Raw genomic sequence first — 20,831 nt, 5'->3', positions numbered from 1 at the left:
TACTCGCAACGCATGTGTAGTAAACCGTAGCTGTGGTAAACGATCGCGGCGTGGCATTTATTGTCCGTGCGAAGCCGGTAATTTGTCCAGCAGCGATCCTTACTTACGTCAAATCATTGTTCCGAAACTCGGAACCATCTGTGACGTTTTACGTTCGCTCGTATCACAGTCAGTGACATTGCTCTTCCTTTGGTTTCGATACGATCAGTCTTTCCCAAATACTTACCACGTTGGAGAAGTCTAACGTATCGTTGCGCGTTTTTCAAGCTACGCCGCACGCCTAAATTCTAAATTCACGCGAAATATACAAGTCAAGCGATATAAATATAACGAAACTCCGTTGAATCCGATGATTTCTAAATGAAAAACACTAGGTGTATATTTTTTCCCAAGCAACCAATGAAAAATGGAATATTATTATCTTCGTTAGATATAGGCGAAACTTTTCGAACAAACTAGTACTTGTACGCCACTCGAGTACGAGTCCTGAAACGTAAATAAAATTATTAGAAAATTCTCATAATAAACACAGTCGTGTGTTCATGGGTCATATATCGAATTCGTCGTGTTTGCTCGTTATCCACGACCGTTCAAAGACCGATACGTTCGACCTCTCGCAGATCGCTAGGAAACCACAGCATCCTTGTAAATAAAAAATATGTACTTTTTGCCATTCGAATCGGGTACTGTACATCGAATGACAACAGGGATCGGGTCAGGTGCAGCTTAGAGAGACTGAGCCTCGAATAGCGGCAGAGTGTCGGTTCGCTTTTATTTTTCCTGTCTCTGTTCTGCCTGCTTGTCGCCGGTTTAAAATTAGCTCTCCCTTGCTCTCTATATACACCAAGTTGAACCGATGCGTTGCACCGTACGTACGGTCGAAATGAAGAAAAAAGCGAAGAACGAAGAAGCAGGAGAAAAAGAAGTAGCTAAAGAGAGAGAAAGACACGCGTACGGATACAACGGGAGTCCTCTTTCGGGACAAATCTTTTCGACGCACGCTCTTTTTTCTTTGGTTTTTTGTTTTTCGCCTCGTTCCGATGAATCTTCCTGCAGACTTCGTTTAGTTTAGGGTATTGTATATGTATAAATACGCGGTACAATGTCCCCTGGTGTATACTAACTTTGGATACAAGTTATCTCGAATAACGAGTACAAAGATGACGATAAATTCAACGTTTTCGTTATTTTTATTCGAATGATGTGCAGCGTCGAAAACGATGCTTCGTTAATCGAAATCTGTTCCGAGATTGAAATTATCGGCTGAAAGAGAGCGATGGAACGCAAATCCAAAGGAGCGAACCGAGAAAAGAGGAGAACTATCCAGCTAAAATAGTTGTCGTCTCGGGAGGGAAACTAAATGGATGCAAGTATGTATCTCGAAAGTTGCATGCGGAGATCGTTGGAACGGATTTGCGTTGGTGGTAAGGAAGGAAGGTTAGAATTAGGAACGAGTTAAGACAACGTTCTCCGCGTGGGTTGCCCTTTTTTTGGCATCCCTTGAGCCTGTTTCTATGTACACTTTTGGCTTCTAGAGTTTTCGATTACGCGAAGTGGTAACTGCTATCGTTTTACGCTATAAATGTATCTTTAATAGTAGTTGCTCATCGTGATCGTTTCCCCTTATTAACCGCAGAAAGAATATGTATGTTATTAAAATATTCTCGCTAGATCGCGGGCGTTCGTTCCTCTGAAATACATTAAAATATGAAAATGATATACGCGTAGTATAGAAACGTAATACGTGAAAATATACAGAAGTATATTCATTTACGCAAAGAATACACAAAATATGCAACAAGTGCATATATCGAAAGCGTGCTGTAACGATGAAACATTTATTAGCCACGCGTGATGACTACACGTAGTTAAAATTGCAATAAGCTATAGACATTTATTTAATATATATACGTGTGTGTGTATATATATATATCGGATTTTTTTGATAATAATATATTATAATAAATCTTTTATTTAATACCAATAGCTAAATAATACGTGCGTAGTATTTATAGCTTAGAATATATCTGTGATCATAATTATTCGCATAAATAAATAAATGATCGAAAAAATATATATGATTTGCAAATAAAAAGGATCAGCAAATACACCAAAGTTTAAGAAGATTCTTAGTTTCTCTGAAATATCCTAAGCTTCCTTTTATATCCTCAAATTCTCTTAAACGCGATTCGAATAATCATTGCGTAAATCATTCTCTTCTCCGTTATATCACAACTTCGTTTAGTTGGTCGATTTCATTAGTTAGTTGGTCATTTATGCATCGTTAACGTTACATTTATTCGTTATAGCGATACTATATGTTAGCGCTGTAAGAGCAAAAGAAGTGTTTTATTTTCATAAAAATATTGGGACGCCCGATGATCTCGTATAGAACGACACAAATAAATTGTGCATGCGTTTAAAACTTATTCAACTTGTAAATATAAGCAAGATATATATATATATAATAAGAGTGGCATAAATGCCATAAATCAAACGCAATACGTTTCTTGGTATTTTCAGTCGTATCTATTCGTTGGTTTCTTTCGATAACATTTCATTCGAAACGAAAAAAGAGGAAAGAATTAACTTAAGATACTATATACAGTTAGGAACGTAAATATCGTCGAGCTCTTTCGAACGGAATAACTTTTTTTTAAATTACACCAAACGACATAAACTTTTTTGAAAAGTCAGAAGAATTAGTTTATTGGACGGACGCGTAAAACAAATTTTGTAAAGGTACGTTTAAAAGATTGAAAAAAAAAAAAAAAAAAAAACGTAGATCGGTTGATATCGTTTGTCGTGGCTTCGAATCGTATCATAATAAACGATCGCGTCATCATTGAAATTTCGTATAGACGAAACTCACGTTCGATAATCTGCAACATCGCCTCGTCCATATTTTATCGATACATATCGCTTTTCATGGATCGCATCGATCATTACCATAATCTGCTCGAGCACAGGCACACGCCATAAATTGGAGAAACATTGGCAAATCTTTCGTAGCAAATCTTGCGAGTATTCTCCTGCCAACGTTTCCCTAATTTACGATACTGAAAGAATCGATGTGCGTGTGGCGAACGGGGTGTTTTTCACCTAGGAACCTATCGTAGAGTCTGTTTCAACGACCGAACACGAATATCGGAGGAACATCTCGACGAAGCAAACTCGAAGGGGTGGGTCGATCAGCCGGCGCGACGCGGCACGGCGCGGCTTGGCGGAGCGATGGCATCCCGTACGGTGAATCAGAGTATGGGGTGAATTTGATGGAACACCGGTTGCTCGTCTTTAAAGCGAAATTCCCTGCACCGACGGCAGGGTGAGTCACCTTGTGTGTGCAGGGCCAGAACCAATCGTAGGAGCGGCGTTCCTGTTGGAGATGAGGTGCGACTGTTGCTATACGCGGTGTGTGTGGTGGTACAGGTGGGTGGTGGCAGGGCCGTCGCGGAAGGGGGTGCACCGGGGGCTCTCTAGACTAGATCGATAATGCATCTGTTGGCGGGCGTAGTTCCTCTTAGTCAGCGGCGATCGCTCCTGCGGCCAGATATCCTACTACGAACTCGCTCGCTTCTTCGACTTGTGAGTACTATCGCCCTTTCTCCAACGATCACCGTCTTATATTTCGCGTTTACGAATTGCCATAGTTTTTTCTCCTTTGCGTTCTATCTCGTTGCATTTTTTGTTCTGTTGCAGCACGTTATCGTGTCGTGAGAAAAAGAAAGAAAAAAAGAGAAGTGACGTGGGATCGAAAACGGTAGTAGAATCGATCGCGAGCCGATCGTCACGAAGTCTTATCTTAATGTTTGATCTTTGATGCTTTGAAACAGTTTTTTGTTCCTTCCGTAGCAAGCGGATCGTGTATCGTTAACGCATAGGGTCAAGTCGATCGTCTTTCGCCTACGATCCGATGGTCTTTTAACGCAACTGGCGATGCGAGTACCATCGATGTATACGTTGTTTGCGTGTATTTAGTTTGTCGTGAAAAAAAATTCGAAATTCGTTGAAAGATGTAAATAAGCGATTAACGCGTTAAATTGCCAGGTGAATTTTGTATGTTTCGCTGTCAGTGCCAGAGTATCGCTTATTTCTGTAGGACAGACGGTACATGCATGTGTACGTAATTAGTATTTTATTTGAAAAAAAAATTATGTAAACGCTTTGTGCTGCATTTATTATCATAGCGTTAAAAAGTATCACAGAGTTTACAAATACTATCAGTTCTTTTAATTTAAATACTTGGACGCTAGGACTAATTTCCTGTAAACTGTAATCTAAGTATTTCGAAAATAAATAATCGTGTAGATAAAATTACGTTTCTACGCGACGTTGATCTTGCAAAGAAACGGATTCCAAGTTCGTGGTTTCTGATCGATTCGATGATTCCAACGTGAATTAATTTCGACGAACTTTGTCGTTTTTTTGGTCATCTCCCGATCGTCTCTTCAACGCGTTAATAAAAAAAATTATATTTTTCCCGTTTTCGTTCGCCGACCGTCGTTTCGATAGTTCGACTATCCTCGGTTGTTCGAGCTGCGCTTTATCGCTGTGTTAATTTTCTAAGGCCACGACTTCGCCCAACCGAGTTTATCTCTTCGTACGATGTAGCCAAGTATACTTAAATCGTTAGCTAGTTCAGGATATCATTTCTTTTACTACGTTTGGTTGATTCAAATTGACGAACATTTAAAAATATTAACTGTACGATATTTACAGGATTAGTACGCGACAGATGCATTTAAAAAACGACACTGACGTAAACTTTCGATTGATTTCGTTTTAGCTGTTATTATTAACTGGTTGTTTATCGATATTAATTGTTCGCAGAGCCTCTTCAGCATGCACTGATCCACGAACCGGATAATGTAGCGGACAGCGAAGATTCCGAAGACGAATGGAACTATTATCGTATTGATCCGAACAAAGAAAAAGATTCCGTAACGCCTGTCGACGAACCCCAGCAAACGAAAAACGTGGAAGAAACCGACGTACCAGAGTTAGCTGCGGAAGATATCGAGTCGAAAATCCAGTCTAAAGGCATAGAGGAAGATATTAAATGCGAAAGTCCGAAAGAGGAAGAATCGCCTAAGCTTATTAACACAGAGGTATTTTTCAATTTTAATTGAAAATTTTTCATTTCCACTATGTGTATGTTAGTTCTACCCTTGTCCGATAATAATCCGCTATTTGTTTATTTACGATGTCCCGGCATCGTAACGTCATTGCTAGGTCCGATTCGAATCGGTACTTCGTTCGATCCGTTTTATCTCTTTCGTTGTATTTTGTTTTATTTTGTCGTTAAATTTAACATTTCGCTGGATCTTAATTAACGCGATACTATTACGTTTTAACGGAAAATCATTTTTTGCAAATAGATTAGCACCGAAGATAGAATGGAAGAGAAACCGATAAAATTGGAGGATCGTTGCGTAGAGGAGCAAGATCAGCCGAAGGACATGGATTTTCAATTGAATCCTGACGCGGCAGAATTCATTCCCATTTCACCGCAATTTATGGGAACAAGAATGAATCTCGTCGAGGATTATCCTGTTTCTGGCTCGCCTTTCAAACAAGTTCCACAGATGGACGACATACAGGTACCCAGTCAGAGCGAATTCGAGAAAGAAGTGTGCCAGCGACCAAGAGAAGTCGAGGTCGAAGAGAAAGAGTACCAAAATGGCGATAATGTGTCGTGTCGTACCACCGACTATACAGATTTTATGCCCGATCAACAAAAGGCGACCACTATATCCGGAAATATGGACGATTCTGAAATATCGTCGACGAAAGCTGAATTTGGAGACGAATCGGCAGTCAGCTTCTTAACAGCTAGCGAATTCCACAGAACAGGTATCTCCGCGATAGACGAATCCTTCTCAAGCTCCGACCGCGAATATGACATCGCTAAAGACCCGATGGCTATGTCCTTCACACCCAGCGACTTCGAAGCGGCGTTCGACAAAAGCGTCGACTTGAATGCCGTTCATAATCTAAGCAACACCGATTTGGAGGATAAGAATGGCATTATGGAAAAAGAGGAAGACGAATTCATGGCAGAATCACCGAACATGGAAGTTGACTCGAAGAACGTAATAACCACCGGATCCACTACTGAGGAACTGCTAAACGAGAAAGCATTTTCCGACAAGTTCGTTAACATATTAGCGAATCTGACTTTGCAACAAGAAAATACTTTCATCGAGCACGCGGACGAATCAGAAACTAACAGCGTTGATTTCTTAAATCTGCAATCAAAGTCTTCGCAATTGGAACAAGAAGAAAACGTGAAATACGATCATTCCCCCTTGACCGAGAATTATTCCGCGGAATTCGAGTCGAGAAAAGAACCCGTTTCCATCGATAACGAACAACCATTATCGCCTTTGAGCGTCGACATAGACGAAACCAAACTCATGGACGAAGCTAGCGAGGACACTGCTGCTCTTGCTGGAAGCGATCTTCAAAAAGATATTTGCTCGAACGAGGCTGATACTCCCTCGTCCTTGTCACCAGTTCCTGATGCGATGGAAAGCGATTCGGTGATAGCAACCATGGAGAGCGCACGAGTTCAGTCTCCCACGCAGCTTCAATCTTCGTTACACGCGGATGCTCCAGAATTTATACCCACTCAATACAACTTCCAATCGTATGGTATGGAAAGCAACGAAGTGGTTTCCCGATCGTCTGCCGCGGAAACGATTGACGTTTGTCAAATGTCACGTACAGAAGAAACTGCTGATTCTTATCAGACGTATTCCACAGAAGCTGGTGACGCGTCCGAACTGATTCAGCAGGATATAGTTTCAAACGTACAGTTCGATGAGAAGGAAGTCGACGATTCAGTATGCACGAAATCACCGGTGCAAGGAACGAACTTATTAGATTTTGCCGAAGAACAGCAGGATGTTTGCGTAAAACATCCTGCCTCTTTGATGACACCATCCCTTTCTCCCCAGGAACTTCAGGAAAAACCCGTTGACGATATTGTTTGTTCTATGGAATGCCCTATCGATATTGGCCAAAAACTAGATGTAACCGAATCGAAAGACGTTCCTGTGAAGGATGAAACAGAGGAAACAACGAACTCGGTAGAGGAACCGATGGAACCAACGATATCGACAGAAACGATGGAAGCTGTAGAGCCAAAGGCGGAGCCAGTTGAAGAATTTACTTTGAATTTGTCCGATTCTATGCAAGAATTCACAGGTTTGGAGAACCAATTGCAACCTACGGGAGAAGAGATTCTTAAATCCGAAGTTAATGATCTTGAGGAAGAAATTATAAGGAAGGAAGAATCGAAAAATGTCACCGTGGAACTAGAAAAACTCACAGAACCTGCAGTCGAAGTAGAATGCATGATACAAGAAAGGCAGGAAATCGAAGAACTTTTGCCAGAAGTTGATAAACCGGAAATCAAAGATGAGCCAGAAACAGAAATTGAACAATTAAAATTGGAAGAGCCAAAAATGGATCAGATAGAAGTTAAAGAGCCAGAAATTAAAGATCCGGAAGTTGAGGAGTCAGAAATTAAAGAACCAGAAGTTAATGAAGCAGAAATTAAAGAACCAGAAATTATGGAGCCACAAATTAAAGAACCAGAAGTTAAGGAGTTAGAAATTAAAGAACCAGAAATTATGGAGCCAGAAATTAAAGAACCAGAAATTATGGAGCCAGAAATTAAAGAACCAGAAATTATGGAGCCAGAAATTAAAGAGCCAGAAGTTAAGGAGTTAGAAATTAAAGAACCGGATGTTAAAGAATTAGAAATTAAAGAACCAGAAGTTAAAGAAATAGAAATTAAAGAACCAGAAGCTAAAGAAACAGAAATTAAAGAACCAGAAGCTAAAGAAACGGAAATTATGGAGCCTGAAATTAAAGAACTAAAAATTACGGAGTCAGAGATCAAAGTACCAGAAATTACGGAGTCAGAGATCAAAGAACCAGAAATTATGGCGTCAGAGATTAAAGAACCAGAAATTATGGCGTCAGAGATTAAAGAACCAGAAGTTAAAAAGCCAGAAGACGTTAAGGAACTGGGAGAAGTCAAGGAATTGGAAATAGAAAAGACAGTCCAAGTTTCAGAAAACAAAATCGTCGAAGCAGCTGCAACGGCGGCCGTGACCGCTGCAGCAGTCACAGCGGGTGCAGTTGCAGCACAAAGCAAAACGAAATCAAAGGTATCCGCAGCAAAACCAATGAAATCTTCTTCGAAGACACCTGCACCGAAATCAGTGCCAACGTCCCCCTCGAAAACTCCAAGTTCCACGGCACGTACACCGACTACGGCAGCGAAAAAGCCATCGACACCCTCTCGTCCGAAGGATCTAGACGCTCCGAAGAAATCTACGGTTTCAACCGCTGCAGCGGTCAGCAAACCATCGGTTTCCAAGACCGCTACAAAAACAACGACATCGACTACTACAACGAAACCAACTAGCAGAACCAACGTCAGCAGTGTCTCTAAACCAAAACCTGTCGCCACGACAGCCTCGCCGAAACCGACTTCCACCGATAAGAAACCTACTGCAAACGGTGACGTAAAACCTTTAAGTAAACCAACCGCGACTAAACCTTCTAGCAAAACACCGTCCATGACCAAAACCACGCTAGTCAAAACATCCACTACGCGACTGTCCTCCGGAACAACGACGAAACCGAAACCAGCATCTGCTACCACCACGACCATCAAATCCAGCACAACTCCAAAATCCAGCAGCACCGCGACCAATGCTTCCAATACTACCACAGCGGCTAGTACGAGACCTAAAACGGCTCCAGCCGTCGGAAATGCTATGAAAACTCGCTTAAACACCGCCAAGTCTCCGATAATCGATAAACAAGTTAAAGAAACAGCCAACAAGCAGATTTCCATGGGGCGAACAAGTACCGCTGCTAGCAAGACGACTCGTTTGTCTACCAGTGGTTCTACCACAACCACGGTAAAACGTGTATCCTCGACAACGAAAACAACCACGGCTGCGTCACCAATCAAGAAATCTACCACCGTAACGAAAGTTTCCAAAACTTCGTCTACAGGAAAAACAACCATCGACAAAGGAAAGGTACTACAGAATGGCGTGTCTGAGATAAACGCATTAATCGATTCGATGATCGATGACGTACCGAAAAAAGATCTGTCGCCTGTTGTTACTCCAAACGATAACCAACTGATTATGAGTTCCGATTGAATTTGCGGTAAACAAGACCGATTTCAATCTTAGTTTTATCGTACATCACGCACTGATAAACGTTCTATATTTACCAAAAAAAGAGAAACATCAGAACATCCGCTAAAAAAAAAAGTAGTTTCTTAGGGAATATATAACGAGCCGGAAAAAGTTTTTACTATAATTAGCGTAAACTATAAAATATAATATATTAATGTGTATATGTACCGATGAAGTAATAAGTCTGTTTATCTATATCGGCGGAGAGAGATTGTGCGAGAGAAAGAGAATGGATGAAAGCGTGAGAGAGTGAGAGAAAGAAAGAGAGAGAGAGAGAGCGTGCGAGAGAGGATGGTGTAAGAGAGAATATATACTAAAAAAAAAAAAAGAAAAAGAAAAAATAAAATATATGCTATCGCTTTTGACTGCTTCGATCGTGCTGGAAATGTGATGTCTTGCTGGTAGCAAAAGATATGTAATAAAATCGGAATGCGAGAGAGAGAGAGAGAGAGAGAAGAAAGAAGAAACGCGAATTAAAAAGCGAAGAAAATATCGAATGTTTTTTTTTTTTTTTTTGTAAATAAATGGACGCATTTCCGGAAGCGGTCTTTGAGATATTAATTGAAGAGGAATGTCCATTCTTGGTGCTCTAACTGGCCTGTAAACATGACATTACACACGCAGCGCAAGTTCACCAAGTCACCAACAGTTAAAATTCAGAATCCGGAGAGAGTGTTACGTCACGCTTGACCGTACGAGTCGGTTTCTTAACATATTCTTAACGTAAATGACGAAGCTGGACGGTTTTTTATACTTTTTAATTTTATATGTGCATTATACTTGATAATAATTAATCGCCGTAATTTTTATAGAAGAAAACTTACATTACACATACATGTAACGCGTATGTACAAATACGTACGCAGAAACATATAAACATAACATATGAACACGAACATATTCACACATTCGAACATACACATACAGATAAACACAAAACGTGGACGACAGGTAACATATATTTATTTTTCTTTGTTTGTTCCTATTCCGAAGTTGAGTATACTGCGAGAGAATATTATAAACTTGTCATTCATTACTACTATTCTTATGTATTCTCTATCCATCTATGTACAGCACTTCTATGAGTTAATGTGATATCTATTATATTAAATAAATTCGAACAAATACGAAACGAAAGGACAATTTATATGTGTAACACGTGAAAATCAACTATACACATAGCGTGGAAAAATGCGAGCAACGACGAAAGAAGAGGGATTTATTCGAAAGAATGATCGCAATACGAAAAAAAGAATCGATTGCTCTGCTAGGACCATTTCGTTGCTCGGTTTTAAAGGTGCGACTGAATTATACATTCAACAGGTATTCGATCTTTATTACCACTAAACGATACGAATAAAGAAGTAAAGAAAATTTTCAATGCTATTTATGATAGTCCCACGGAATTTTTAACTACCAAAATAACATTACGGTGTAAAACAAAACCCTCATATTCTTTTATTTATGTTTCTCATATTATCATCCTTTTTGTTTCTTTCTCTTTCTGTATACAGACTAGTTGTTGGTACCCGGCATTGCTCAGGTCTATTTATTTATAAATTTATCCCAGAGCCTCTTTATACGCTACGTCAATATGCAGTGTGTTATACACCGATCCATCATGCCTGTACCCGATATTCGGATCTTATTGCATCGCAGAATATCTTTTATTGACCCATTGCGTTCTTATTGACTGATAAAGATGAGCGATCCACACATCTGTTCTGCGTTTTATTTTACGTTGCCGCTGGCACACTACCTTTCTTTGAATAGCATATCGGGTTCTATTTTTTTAAAAAAAAGTTTCCCATCATCATCAGGAAAAAAAGTGAACGGTATAAATTTCAACTGTAGCGAATCGAAAGCCCCAAAAACTGTCCTTAAATTTGAAATACAATTGCAAAGCTTGATCACGATAACGTTGATGCTGATACAATAATCGGCAATGGATACCTAACGATAAGGCCCTCGGGCTTCGAGCATCCCCACCATTGCGTAGGCTGATGAGCCAACCACTAAAATACATCTACATACATACATATGCATACAATTGCGATGGAAAGTGAAAATAAAATTCTATCGATAAATTTTATTTTCAGTGAAACGATCAACGTTATATTGTATTGTATCGAGGCTTGTGCCTATTACAATCTGTTTTGAATATGGGCACGTTTGATACATTTTGTTTCTAACTTAATTTATTGGTTAAAGCTATATCTTAATGTACTATATATCCTCTAGCTCAATTTCTTTCGTTATTCTAAGTGCTAATGCGTTTGTACATATGTATGTTTCTATAATACTATAATGTTGTATGCGAGTATATATATGTTTCCTTAATTAATAATTCTCTGTTTTTGTGTTAGTATTTGGGTATTTAACCGGATGATTAATAACTTGTTCAATGATTTATAAAAGATGAACGACTATTCAAGCATGTTCCATACGAAATTACGATTTTGGTTTTCCTTCTCGAAAGATGATTACCACTCGAGACTTAGAGTTTGAAACTTCAGAGATATAAGTACAGCCTTGAATCAGTAATTAACTTTCAATGATGACTATATATCAGTTTCGTCTTCTCTTTGACTCTAAACGATCAGAGGTCACGTGATCTTTCGTTCATATAGGATGAATGAGCTTATTCCCATTAAAGAAGACGCCACTCTATATACACACATACGCGCGTGTATTACTTTTCACTATTTGAAGGTCAATTTAACTTGTAAGTGCTTCCTCCTGTTCATCGGTGCAAATCACATCTTCGATCATCGACCATACCCTGAGGTGGGTTTACGGTAAAACAGAATCATCGATCCTCTTTCACTAATTTCGTACTATCAGTTATCAATTTTATGTTTCTATTTTCCAAATCCCTATCCGAAAAATATTATATATTATATAATATTAAATATATTAATAATAAATAACGGTATTGATATAATTCACTTTTGTTCATAATTGTACTCATTCTTTCTCTCTTCCATCTTTTTTAGTTTCCATCTTTCATTGCTTTTTGGTACTAATATAATTCCGAAGCATTTAAATATTCCTTATTTTTAATTACAATAACTCAGAAATTAAGATTAGAAATTACTTTTTCTCGCTATATACGTACGTAATTACATCTTATTACAAAACTTAATAAAGCTATACCCTATATATGACTATGTGGACTAGCTTGTGTATTTTTTTTTTTACAGAGAATAATAATATAAATAGCTTTCCAATTGTATGTATGTACATATATTTTATACCTCATTGTAAAATTTACTGTTTCAAATCTTAGTCTTCTTATATCATTTTGATATAAATTTCGTATTTAGCTAATGATCTATTACAATTCAAAAAATTATGCAAAATTTAAATAAAATAAAATAATTCCTTGTTCAGTTCCTATTCCCAAAATAAACAAAACATGTATGTATATTTTTCTAGTTAATAAAAATTAAAATAAGAAAAAATTTAAAACAACAAGATTTTGTTCCAATTTAAAAAATGCTCGATACGAATTATTATAATAAATTATCATGGCGACAAAGCGAATATACGAAAAAAAGCTTGTAAAAAAAAAATAAGGGATTATAAAATAATATGTGAGAAGGAAACAACTCTATTGGACAATAATAACAGCTTTATTTCCTCTCATTTGCAAAAGATTGAAATCACTTTGGTATTTGACGGATTGTTAGATTCATTCCAATTTTTTCACACGTATTCGACATACGTTTTATAAAAGTACACAATTTGGCAAAATATAACCAATATACCGAATATAAGAGTACATAAATTTTCCTCGTATAAAAGATATTAAAGGTCTAATTGAAATAATTTAATTCACTTGCCACAATATGTCAATTACAAAATTCGTGAATTTGTGTGTGAATTTATACTAAATTTAAACACATTTATTTGAACAAAATATTTAGGTTTATTGTACTGCATATTCTTATATATATTACTTTCCCTCCGTTTTTTTCTATAATATTATTTCTAAAAAACAATTACAATCAGAATTCGATGTAATCCTTCATAAAAACTAGATTACAAGCTTTTTTAAAATTAATAAATATATATCTTTAATGTATTAAGAGTACACGGAATTATATATAAAAAAAAAAAGATAACACGTGTCAACTTTTGTGCAAATTATTATTCCACTCCTATAGTTAAAAATTAAATAACTTATGAATGAACACATTATAGTGACAACAAAAGTCATGACTAAACAACTCCTCATCTTTCCCAAGTTCTTAATTTCATTCTTAATTTGAATTATTCATTGTATAAAAACATATTTAGACATTTCCATTTGACTAAAATAATAATAAACAGTTTTAATGAAATTCGATGACATAGCTCAAAATCAAAGATGTTCCCACTATTTACACGGCCAACATATACATATATATATATTGCCAACTCTCCATGTGCTAAATTTACCTAAACTGATTAGAACACTATCATCTTTAAGTACAAGGCATTCATGTGCAAAAATTTTTACTTAGCCTATAGTTTACATAGGCAAAATAGTAAAGGAATAAATGCCCCAAGAGCTACAAAGACTGGTAACATTACTGAAGAATCATCGATTAAATAAGGATCTGGAGTTCTGGGGCCACTTGTATGTCGACTACGAACTGTAGACTCCTCCTCATCTTCTTCTATATTGTTATATTCTTCCAGTTCTTGAGGAATCGGGCCCAACTGTGGTACATCTAAATAACATTGATACAGTTATAACATTTACTTTAGAAGCTCTTAAATATCACAAATTTAGATAATACCTTCTATATTTCCTTTTAATACAGCAATAGCGTTTATCTTTGGGTTGTCTCTGTAACCCTACAATTAATTATTGGAGGTTAATGTACTTATAGTTGGATTAAATTGTATAAATGAAAAATAAATATAAGTATAATACTTTTATAAATTCGACTCTAATTTTTCCAGCTAATATATCAGACTCTTCATCATTGTATATTAACTTCCCAGCTTGAACTTTAAATGGAACATATTCATCATGTGCTACACCACGTCCAACTTTCTCAAAGATATCTAAGTCAGTAACAACAGTATGATCTCCGTTTAATACAACATCAAATACCTAAAACATGTTTCAGAAAACAGTACTCTGTTAAAATCATATTCAGTAATATGAAATTATTTAGTGTTACATTATAATTACAAAACTAAATGTTACCTTCATATTAGGAGAGTTGAAATAAACTTCACAGAACTTTAATATCATAACATAATCTCCATCCTTGCTGATTGGAATATCATATCCAAATGTACTATGATGATATCGTTCAGTTTGGTATAAGATCTGATCAAATGCATTTATTCGTCCAATAATTAACTGCTTGCCATAATCGGATCCTGTTCCAACTTTACTCGCTAAAGGATCTTTGGTATAACGAATTCCATAACTATCAATATGTGTTTCTCCACCAGCATTTATTGCATATATTACTTCTAAACTTTGCAAACTTTGTACACAAAGTACAAATAATAACGTTGATATTGTCAGAAAGTGTACTTCCCATAACACAGTCATTTTTATTTATTAAATAATAATGTTCAACTGTCTCTGTGCAAAAATATGATCATAACTTCTTAAAATAATCACTAACCGGCAAATGAGGTTATATCTAAAATAGTGATATATTTAAAGCTAGCAACATGTTTATACTATACATAAAGGAATGTTTATATCATTTGATTGAATTAAATTCTGTATTGAGAAAAATCAAAGTATTACACTCTATCTGTTTTGTCAACAAATATCATTACTATTAGGTCACGAATTATGTATATGTTTCTAACCATGTATTGACATAGTCACGTTAGTTTACGTGGCAGGTGTACACATTGTTAGGTGCGCATATAAAACTGCCTTTAGTGATATGCTACAAAATATAATGTTTCATATTAATAAAGATTTAATCTCTACAAAATATACATCAAACTTTTATATTTATTTAAAGGAAGACAATATATCTGGTATAAATACATATTATTACAATTTTTTTTAAATAGTTCTTGATACATATTCTGCAAATCGTCATCCTCTATAGAAACTTGGACGCCTTGTATATAAATTTCATCTAAATACTTTTATATCTTCTATATTTATAACGAAGTACTAATCATATAAATCAATTATTTATTTCTTCTGTGAGTGAAGTGGAGGTCAAATTGTTTATATTGTTATGAATATTATCAACGTTTTCTATGAAACTAAAACAGTGAGAATTCTACCACGTAGTATACTTTCAAATAATGATTTCGTTTGTGATAAAATGTGCAAACTTTTTTACTGGTATATGAATACTAACGAAACATGTTCCATACCACGTTTGATACTTATATGTACCTATGTAGTTTGCCTATATTAAATTATAAAGAGAGGTAGTTTATATGTAGGTATGTGTCTGTGTCCAAGGTTATCTCAGAAACTATTCAATCGACTTGGATAATTCTTTCATTGTTGGAAAATACACAAAATTTGCTCCAGATAAACATAAGCCATTTTATTACGCTTACTTCTCAGGGAACAGAAAAATGAACATAATGCGATCGGATTAAGTCGAAATCAGATTAAAACAGCTTGATTTTCATTGCACGATTGCGCTTTGTTACATCGACTGTTGATAGCTGCTTCCTACAAATATTTCTTGAATACTATTTACTATATTGATTTCTATTACAAATGATAGTAAGCTTAGATTCCACCAGTTTTATGCGGACGAAATAGCAGGCAACAATTAATATTTTTATAACTGTGGTATAAGAAAAGACACGAAGAAATATGCACTATTCGTGAGAAATATGTACTATCAGATACTATTGTTGTACTATGTTGTATTATGCTTTGATCAGAGACTGACAAGAGTAGGGAGATCGCCGATGCATATGAGAAAAATTCTGTCAGAAGTAGGCTTCACTTATTTCCGTCTCTAACAATCGAACGGTCGAACGAAATTCATATTTCTTCCTCCGGTATGTTTAGTGGGAGAAACGTGTAGGTACTTGCATATATATATGATTGTGGGTTTATTATTATTATTATTGATTACATTACAGGCCGGTAGTATCGTGAACAGTATTGAGCTATTTTCCACAACAAATAATATTTTTAATGTCATTATATTGATAAAAATGACACGAGTAACATTTTTACATCCGGATCTTGGCATAGGAGGAGCAGAAAGATTGGTAGTTGATGCTGCATTATCTTTAAAAAAACAAGGTTATGAGGTTAATTTCGTGACAACTCATCACGATTCCGAACATTGTTTCTCTGAAACAAAAGATGGAACAATTCCTGTTACGGTTGTTGGAAGTTGGTTGCCCAGGCATATCTTGGGTAGATTCTTTGCACTTTTTGCTTATATTCGTATGGTGAGCTCATTTCTTAAGAAATAAGACATATGTGTATAGATGATTTTCACATACTGTGTTGTATTTTTTTTCTAGATATATGCAGCTAGCTACATCGTTTTCTGTGAAAATCGACCGGACATTGTATTCTGTGATCTAGTTTCTGCATGCATCCCTATTCTTCGCTTACGAATTCCATACATAATTTTTTATTGTCATTATCCAGATCAATTACTTTCACGGCCAGAGGGTCTTAGTAAACAATTGTATCGTGTACCCCTTAATTATCTGGAAGAAATAACAACTGGAATGGCACATAAAATATTTGTAAATAGTCTATATACACGTTCAGTGTTTAAGGACACTTTTAAGAGATTAACTATTGAACCTGAGGTTTTATATCCCTCTATCAATACAGACTATTTTGATAAAGCACGAATAATACCTTTAGAAAGAGTACTTGATAAAAGATTACCACCAAATAGTACTATATTACTATCTATCAACAGATATGAACGTAAAAAAAATTTGGGGCTAGCAATAGAAGCACTAGCACAGCTCAAAAAGTACTTAAAAGAAGAAGAATACAAAAAAGTATATTTAATCATGGCTGGTGGATACGATAAAAGAGTTGAAGAAAATGTAGAACATTATTTGGAATTAATAGGTCTTGCTGATGAGCTAAATGTTACAGATAAAATAATATTTCTTCGTTCTCCTTCAGATATTGATAAAGTATCTATTTTATATCATTGTATGGTTTTATTATATACGCCTCCAAATGAACATTTTGGTATTGTACCACTTGAAGCAATGTACATGAGTAAACCAGTAATTGCACATAATTCTGGTGGTCCAAAAGAATCTGTTGTTTCTGGAATTACTGGATTTTTGGTTGATTTATCTGGTGATGCATTTGCTCTGAAAATAGCTGATTTAATTAAAAATCCAGAATATGTTCAGCAATTTGGTGATGCAGGCAAAGTTAGATTTATGGACACTTTCAGTTCTGCTGCATTTAGTGCTCAATTGAACAAAACAATTGAAGACTTAATTGACAATAAGAAAGTAAAGTAAAATTGTAATTATTGAACTTTTATACATAGCAGATAAAAATTTAAATTGTTACAATTTTACTATATATTCTTTATGACGGAAACTAATGAGAAAATATTAACAAAGAAATGAGAATCATATTATACGACTTTAAATTTCTTAGTAAAATATATTGATTGTATCAATCGCAATATTTTCTTAATTACCAAATTTTTGATATGTGAATTATAATTTGCTACATTTGCTAATATAATCATTGTTTTATTTTGTGAAATCATAAAAAAGTTATGTTCCTTTTTTTCATATTATTCACTTTTTAAAATATTTTAAAATATTAATTTTCATTATAAAATATTGAAGACTTAAGCTTAATTAATATTTTTATTTATTATATATGCGGAATTGCAAATTTTTGTTATTTATTATCTATATTTATTGTGTACACAATTTATATTAAATCTGGAAAAACAACAGCAATGATCTAGAACAGATATAAAAATCGTTTATATATGCATATAAATAAATTACAACCTATTAGATTTATAACAGGATATAAATTGAAAAATTGCTCAATATATTGACTATTATGTAATTTTAAATTAAATAATCATAAGTTCATAATGTTATTTAACATGAATGTTTCAACAAAACTGCGATATATTATGTAGTTTTCAACATAATAATCAGTATATTAATTTCATGTTATTGTACTTTTTAAGTTGTATTTATTACGTAAAATCTTAAAACAAGAAGTTAGTCCATTAATTGTAAACTATCAAGTTTTTCACTGGAATAAAAACCTGCTTTAACTTGTCTTCCACCAAAAAAACGTCCATTTAAATCAACCACAGCTTTAATAGCACTTTCTATTCTCTTAAATTCCACGAAAATTCTAACAGCTTCTTCTGGAGCAGCTTCTGTTACTTCATGAATAATAACACGCGCTACATCGCCATATTTCGTATTACATTCGTCTTTAACTTCAGGTTCAAGATCATCATCCACTTCTCCAGGACCAACCATATTACGTAATAATACAACCTAATTAATAATATATTTTGTAATAGAATTTTAACATATGTATTGTGTTCCTTTTCATGTATATTTTACGAAAAATATATTTACTTTTCTATACTTTATGTACAAATTTACGTAAAAATTAAAAACTTCATGAGAATTATAACTTCACAAAGTAAAAATATTATTATTAAACTTGAATTTCAAATACTATACTCAAATACTAATACTACAAGACTCAAATGAAATTAATTTTTTTCTTACCTTACTCGGACATTTCATTATTTCAGTAATGCTAGGTTCTTCCGAAGGTTGTAAAGGCGCAACTTGCTGTTGTGTTGGAGGTGGAGAAACAGCAACAGGTGGTGGTGGTGGCATAAGTTGTTCTCTTTCTCCAACAATTCTTCCACCTCGTTTACTAGTTTTTTCTACTTGTAAAGCAACAGACATTCCTTGTTCCTTTTTACCAAGTCCTTGTCCTTCTTTGAAACCATATTTAGCCATTATTTTTGCTGCTACTGATGATGTAGCATAACCTATACTAGTTGGTGGTCTTGGTGTTGGAGGTGGAAGCTCAGAAGATTCTTGTAGGGAAGGTGGTGGTGCTATAGCTGCTCCCCCAGCAATACCTCTTGATGTAGGAGTTCTTTCTTCGTCTCTTTCAGGGGGAATCATTGTACTATTCCCAGAGGAAGCCTGAAGCAAATATGCACATTATTTGTAAAAATATGTGAACCACACATTCTATTTTTCTCAATTATATATATATAGTGAACTTAATATATTACCTGCGTATCTTCAAAGCGTGAACTGTCTCGTCTACGTTTACGCATTTCAGTCTCTTGATCATGTTCTCTATCACGTAAATCTCTTAGTTCCTTAACAACTTTGTCATATTCATTAGGCCACATAGGATCATATTCATTTATTACATTCCAATCAAATTCACCTCCTACTCCAATACTGCTAACAGTACCAGAAGAGAGTGGATTATTATGTGGCCCATCATCTTCTCTTTCTGTGTTCCGATTGGCTTTTGACTTTAGATCTATCACAGGTGCTAATACTGCTGTTGCTTTTCTATATTGTTCGCGTTTTGGCTAAAAATATGGTATAACAATAATATTAAATACCACTATCATCCAGTCATTATTATAGAAGATCACATACCTGTGTAGTGGCAGCCTTTTTTAATTGTAGTTGAGATTGTAATAATTTGATACTAGATGACCATCCAACAACTTTTTCCGACGTTCTGTGTTTGTCAAAATCGTCGTATAGAGACATTGTCTTTAATTTAATTTTTATATATTACGAATATATTTATTAAAACATACTACACTTAACCTTAAATTATCAAGTATTATTGAAGTACTAACAAACGATTGCGTACCAAACAAATACAATTTGAAACAGCTTTAAAATGTATATTATTTAATTCTGCAATTAAAATTGAAAACACTGTTTAATTATAAAGTTGTACAAATTCAACATTTTTCAAATATTTTAATATTTCACATAGTGGATATGCTTACTTCTCCTAGTACATACATATATGTATGCGTAGTCAGAATAAACGATTTCTAAGAAAAAATATCTTATACAACTTTTATTTCCAAAGTTATTATTAAAGCTTAATAATTCATAGCACCCTCGCGAATCTCATGCAATTGTTTACTAGAAATATATGTACAAATACAATCAAACTTCAAGAGAGAGTTGACAAAAAGTAAAAATGAGATAAAAGCCGAAAAATTGTAGGTTATATTTGTAGGTTATTGTCATACATTAAAAAATTTAGGATCTAAAAAGTAGAGTAAACAAGGAAACGATATGAATATATATATATCCAATATACAAATATTGGTAGTAATTCAATATATATTTGTTAGAAACATTAATTATTTTAAATGATACGAATGCACTTTTAAATTGATTTTTTCAAAGCAAATGAGTATCAATATTGAAGTATAGTGTTATAACTTTTTGCAGATACTCATTTTATAAATAAAAATTACTATGAAACAATTACATTGAACATTATTTATAATTTATAAACATAGTTTTCGTAAGTAATAATTTGTCTTATTTAATAATGGCTTACATAAGTAAATATACTATAATATGTAATAAAAAATACGT

At 34.8% G+C, this 20,831-nt stretch overlaps 4 protein-coding genes across 7 annotated transcripts in view; 2 read left to right on the top strand and 2 right to left on the bottom strand.

The window, feature by feature from the left end:
* LOC126920256 (repetitive organellar protein-like) overlaps positions 1–10,604 on the top strand; it is a 60,862-nt gene extending 50,258 nt beyond the window's left edge. The window contains exons 9-10 of the mRNA XM_050730348.1: positions 4,831–5,108; positions 5,379–10,604. Of these exons, the coding sequence (XP_050586305.1) occupies positions 4,831–5,108; positions 5,379–9,191 (4,091 nt within the window). The 3' untranslated portion in view covers positions 9,192–10,604. The remainder of the gene's footprint in view (positions 1–4,830; positions 5,109–5,378) is intronic.
* A 2,242-nt stretch (positions 10,605–12,846) lies between these two features.
* Positions 12,847–15,398, bottom strand: LOC126920261 (malectin-A). 3 transcript variants are annotated; one of them, XM_050730359.1, is made up of 6 exons: positions 15,257–15,398; positions 14,995–15,142; positions 14,434–14,884; positions 14,155–14,337; positions 14,018–14,075; positions 12,847–13,948 (listed from the first exon to the last, which is right to left on the bottom strand). In XM_050730359.1, the coding sequence occupies exons 3-6, from the start codon at positions 14,788–14,790 to the stop codon at positions 13,740–13,742; spliced, it is 807 nt and encodes a 268-aa protein (XP_050586316.1). In that variant the 5' UTR covers positions 14,791–14,884; positions 14,995–15,142; positions 15,257–15,398; the 3' UTR covers positions 12,847–13,739. The 3 variants fall into 3 exon arrangements, with proteins under 3 accessions (XP_050586316.1, XP_050586317.1, XP_050586315.1); XM_050730360.1 differs by having other exon boundaries at positions 15,060–15,142; XM_050730358.1 differs by having other exon boundaries at positions 14,434–15,142.
* Positions 15,399–15,997: 599 nt separating this feature from the next.
* Positions 15,998–17,925, top strand: LOC126920259 (alpha-1,3/1,6-mannosyltransferase ALG2). The gene is made up of 3 exons (XM_050730355.1): positions 15,998–16,257; positions 16,320–16,637; positions 16,713–17,925. The coding sequence occupies exons 2-3, from the start codon at positions 16,395–16,397 to the stop codon at positions 17,691–17,693; spliced, it is 1,224 nt and encodes a 407-aa protein (XP_050586312.1). The 5' UTR covers positions 15,998–16,257; positions 16,320–16,394; the 3' UTR covers positions 17,694–17,925.
* Positions 17,926–18,355: 430 nt separating this feature from the next.
* On the bottom strand, positions 18,356–20,474 carry LOC126920260 (splicing factor 45). Of its 2 annotated transcripts, XM_050730357.1 has the most exons (5): positions 20,225–20,474; positions 19,860–20,129; positions 19,478–19,789; positions 18,954–19,385; positions 18,356–18,713 (listed from the first exon to the last, which is right to left on the bottom strand). In XM_050730357.1, the coding sequence occupies exons 2-5, from the start codon at positions 19,974–19,976 to the stop codon at positions 18,426–18,428; spliced, it is 1,149 nt and encodes a 382-aa protein (XP_050586314.1). In that variant the 5' UTR covers positions 19,977–20,129; positions 20,225–20,474; the 3' UTR covers positions 18,356–18,425. The 2 variants fall into 2 exon arrangements, with proteins under 2 accessions (XP_050586314.1, XP_050586313.1); XM_050730356.1 differs by having other exon boundaries at positions 19,860–20,474.
* Positions 20,475–20,831: the final 357 nt, after the last annotated feature.

The sequence above is a fragment of the Bombus affinis genome, chromosome 9 (genome assembly GCF_024516045.1).
Source record: "Bombus affinis isolate iyBomAffi1 chromosome 9, iyBomAffi1.2, whole genome shotgun sequence".
Taxonomy (NCBI): Eukaryota; Metazoa; Arthropoda; class Insecta; order Hymenoptera; family Apidae; genus Bombus; species Bombus affinis.
Note: the sequence above shows the minus strand (reverse complement) of the source record. Positions and strands in the feature narration are given on the sequence as shown.

What these genes read in the sequence shown, in the direction of transcription:
- LOC126920261 (XM_050730358.1), bottom strand. Translation starts at nt 14,790, where the DNA reads ATGACTGTGTTATGGGAAGTACACTTTCTGACAATATCAACGTTATTA. An exon ending in TCAACTCTCCTAATATGAAG is followed by an intron (nt 14,338 to 14,433) that starts GTAACATTTAGT and finishes AACATGTTTTAG; the next exon opens with GTATTTGATGTTGTATTAAA. An exon ending in TTAGAGTCGAATTTATAAAA is followed by an intron (nt 14,076 to 14,154) that starts GTATTATACTTA and finishes AATTAATTGTAG; the next exon opens with GGTTACAGAGACAACCCAAA.
- LOC126920259 (XM_050730355.1), top strand. Translation starts at nt 16,395, where the DNA reads ATGACACGAGTAACATTTTTACATCCGGATCTTGGCATAGGAGGAGCA. An exon ending in TTTTTGCTTATATTCGTATG is followed by an intron (nt 16,638 to 16,712) that starts GTGAGCTCATTT and finishes TTTTTTTTCTAG; the next exon opens with ATATATGCAGCTAGCTACAT.
- LOC126920260 (XM_050730356.1), bottom strand. Translation starts at nt 19,976, where the DNA reads ATGTCTCTATACGACGATTTTGACAAACACAGAACGTCGGAAAAAGTT. An exon ending in CACGCTTTGAAGATACGCAG is followed by an intron (nt 19,386 to 19,477) that starts GTAATATATTAA and finishes TATTTGCTTCAG; the next exon opens with GCTTCCTCTGGGAATAGTAC. An exon ending in TAATGAAATGTCCGAGTAAG is followed by an intron (nt 18,714 to 18,953) that starts GTAAGAAAAAAA and finishes ATTATTAATTAG; the next exon opens with GTTGTATTATTACGTAATAT.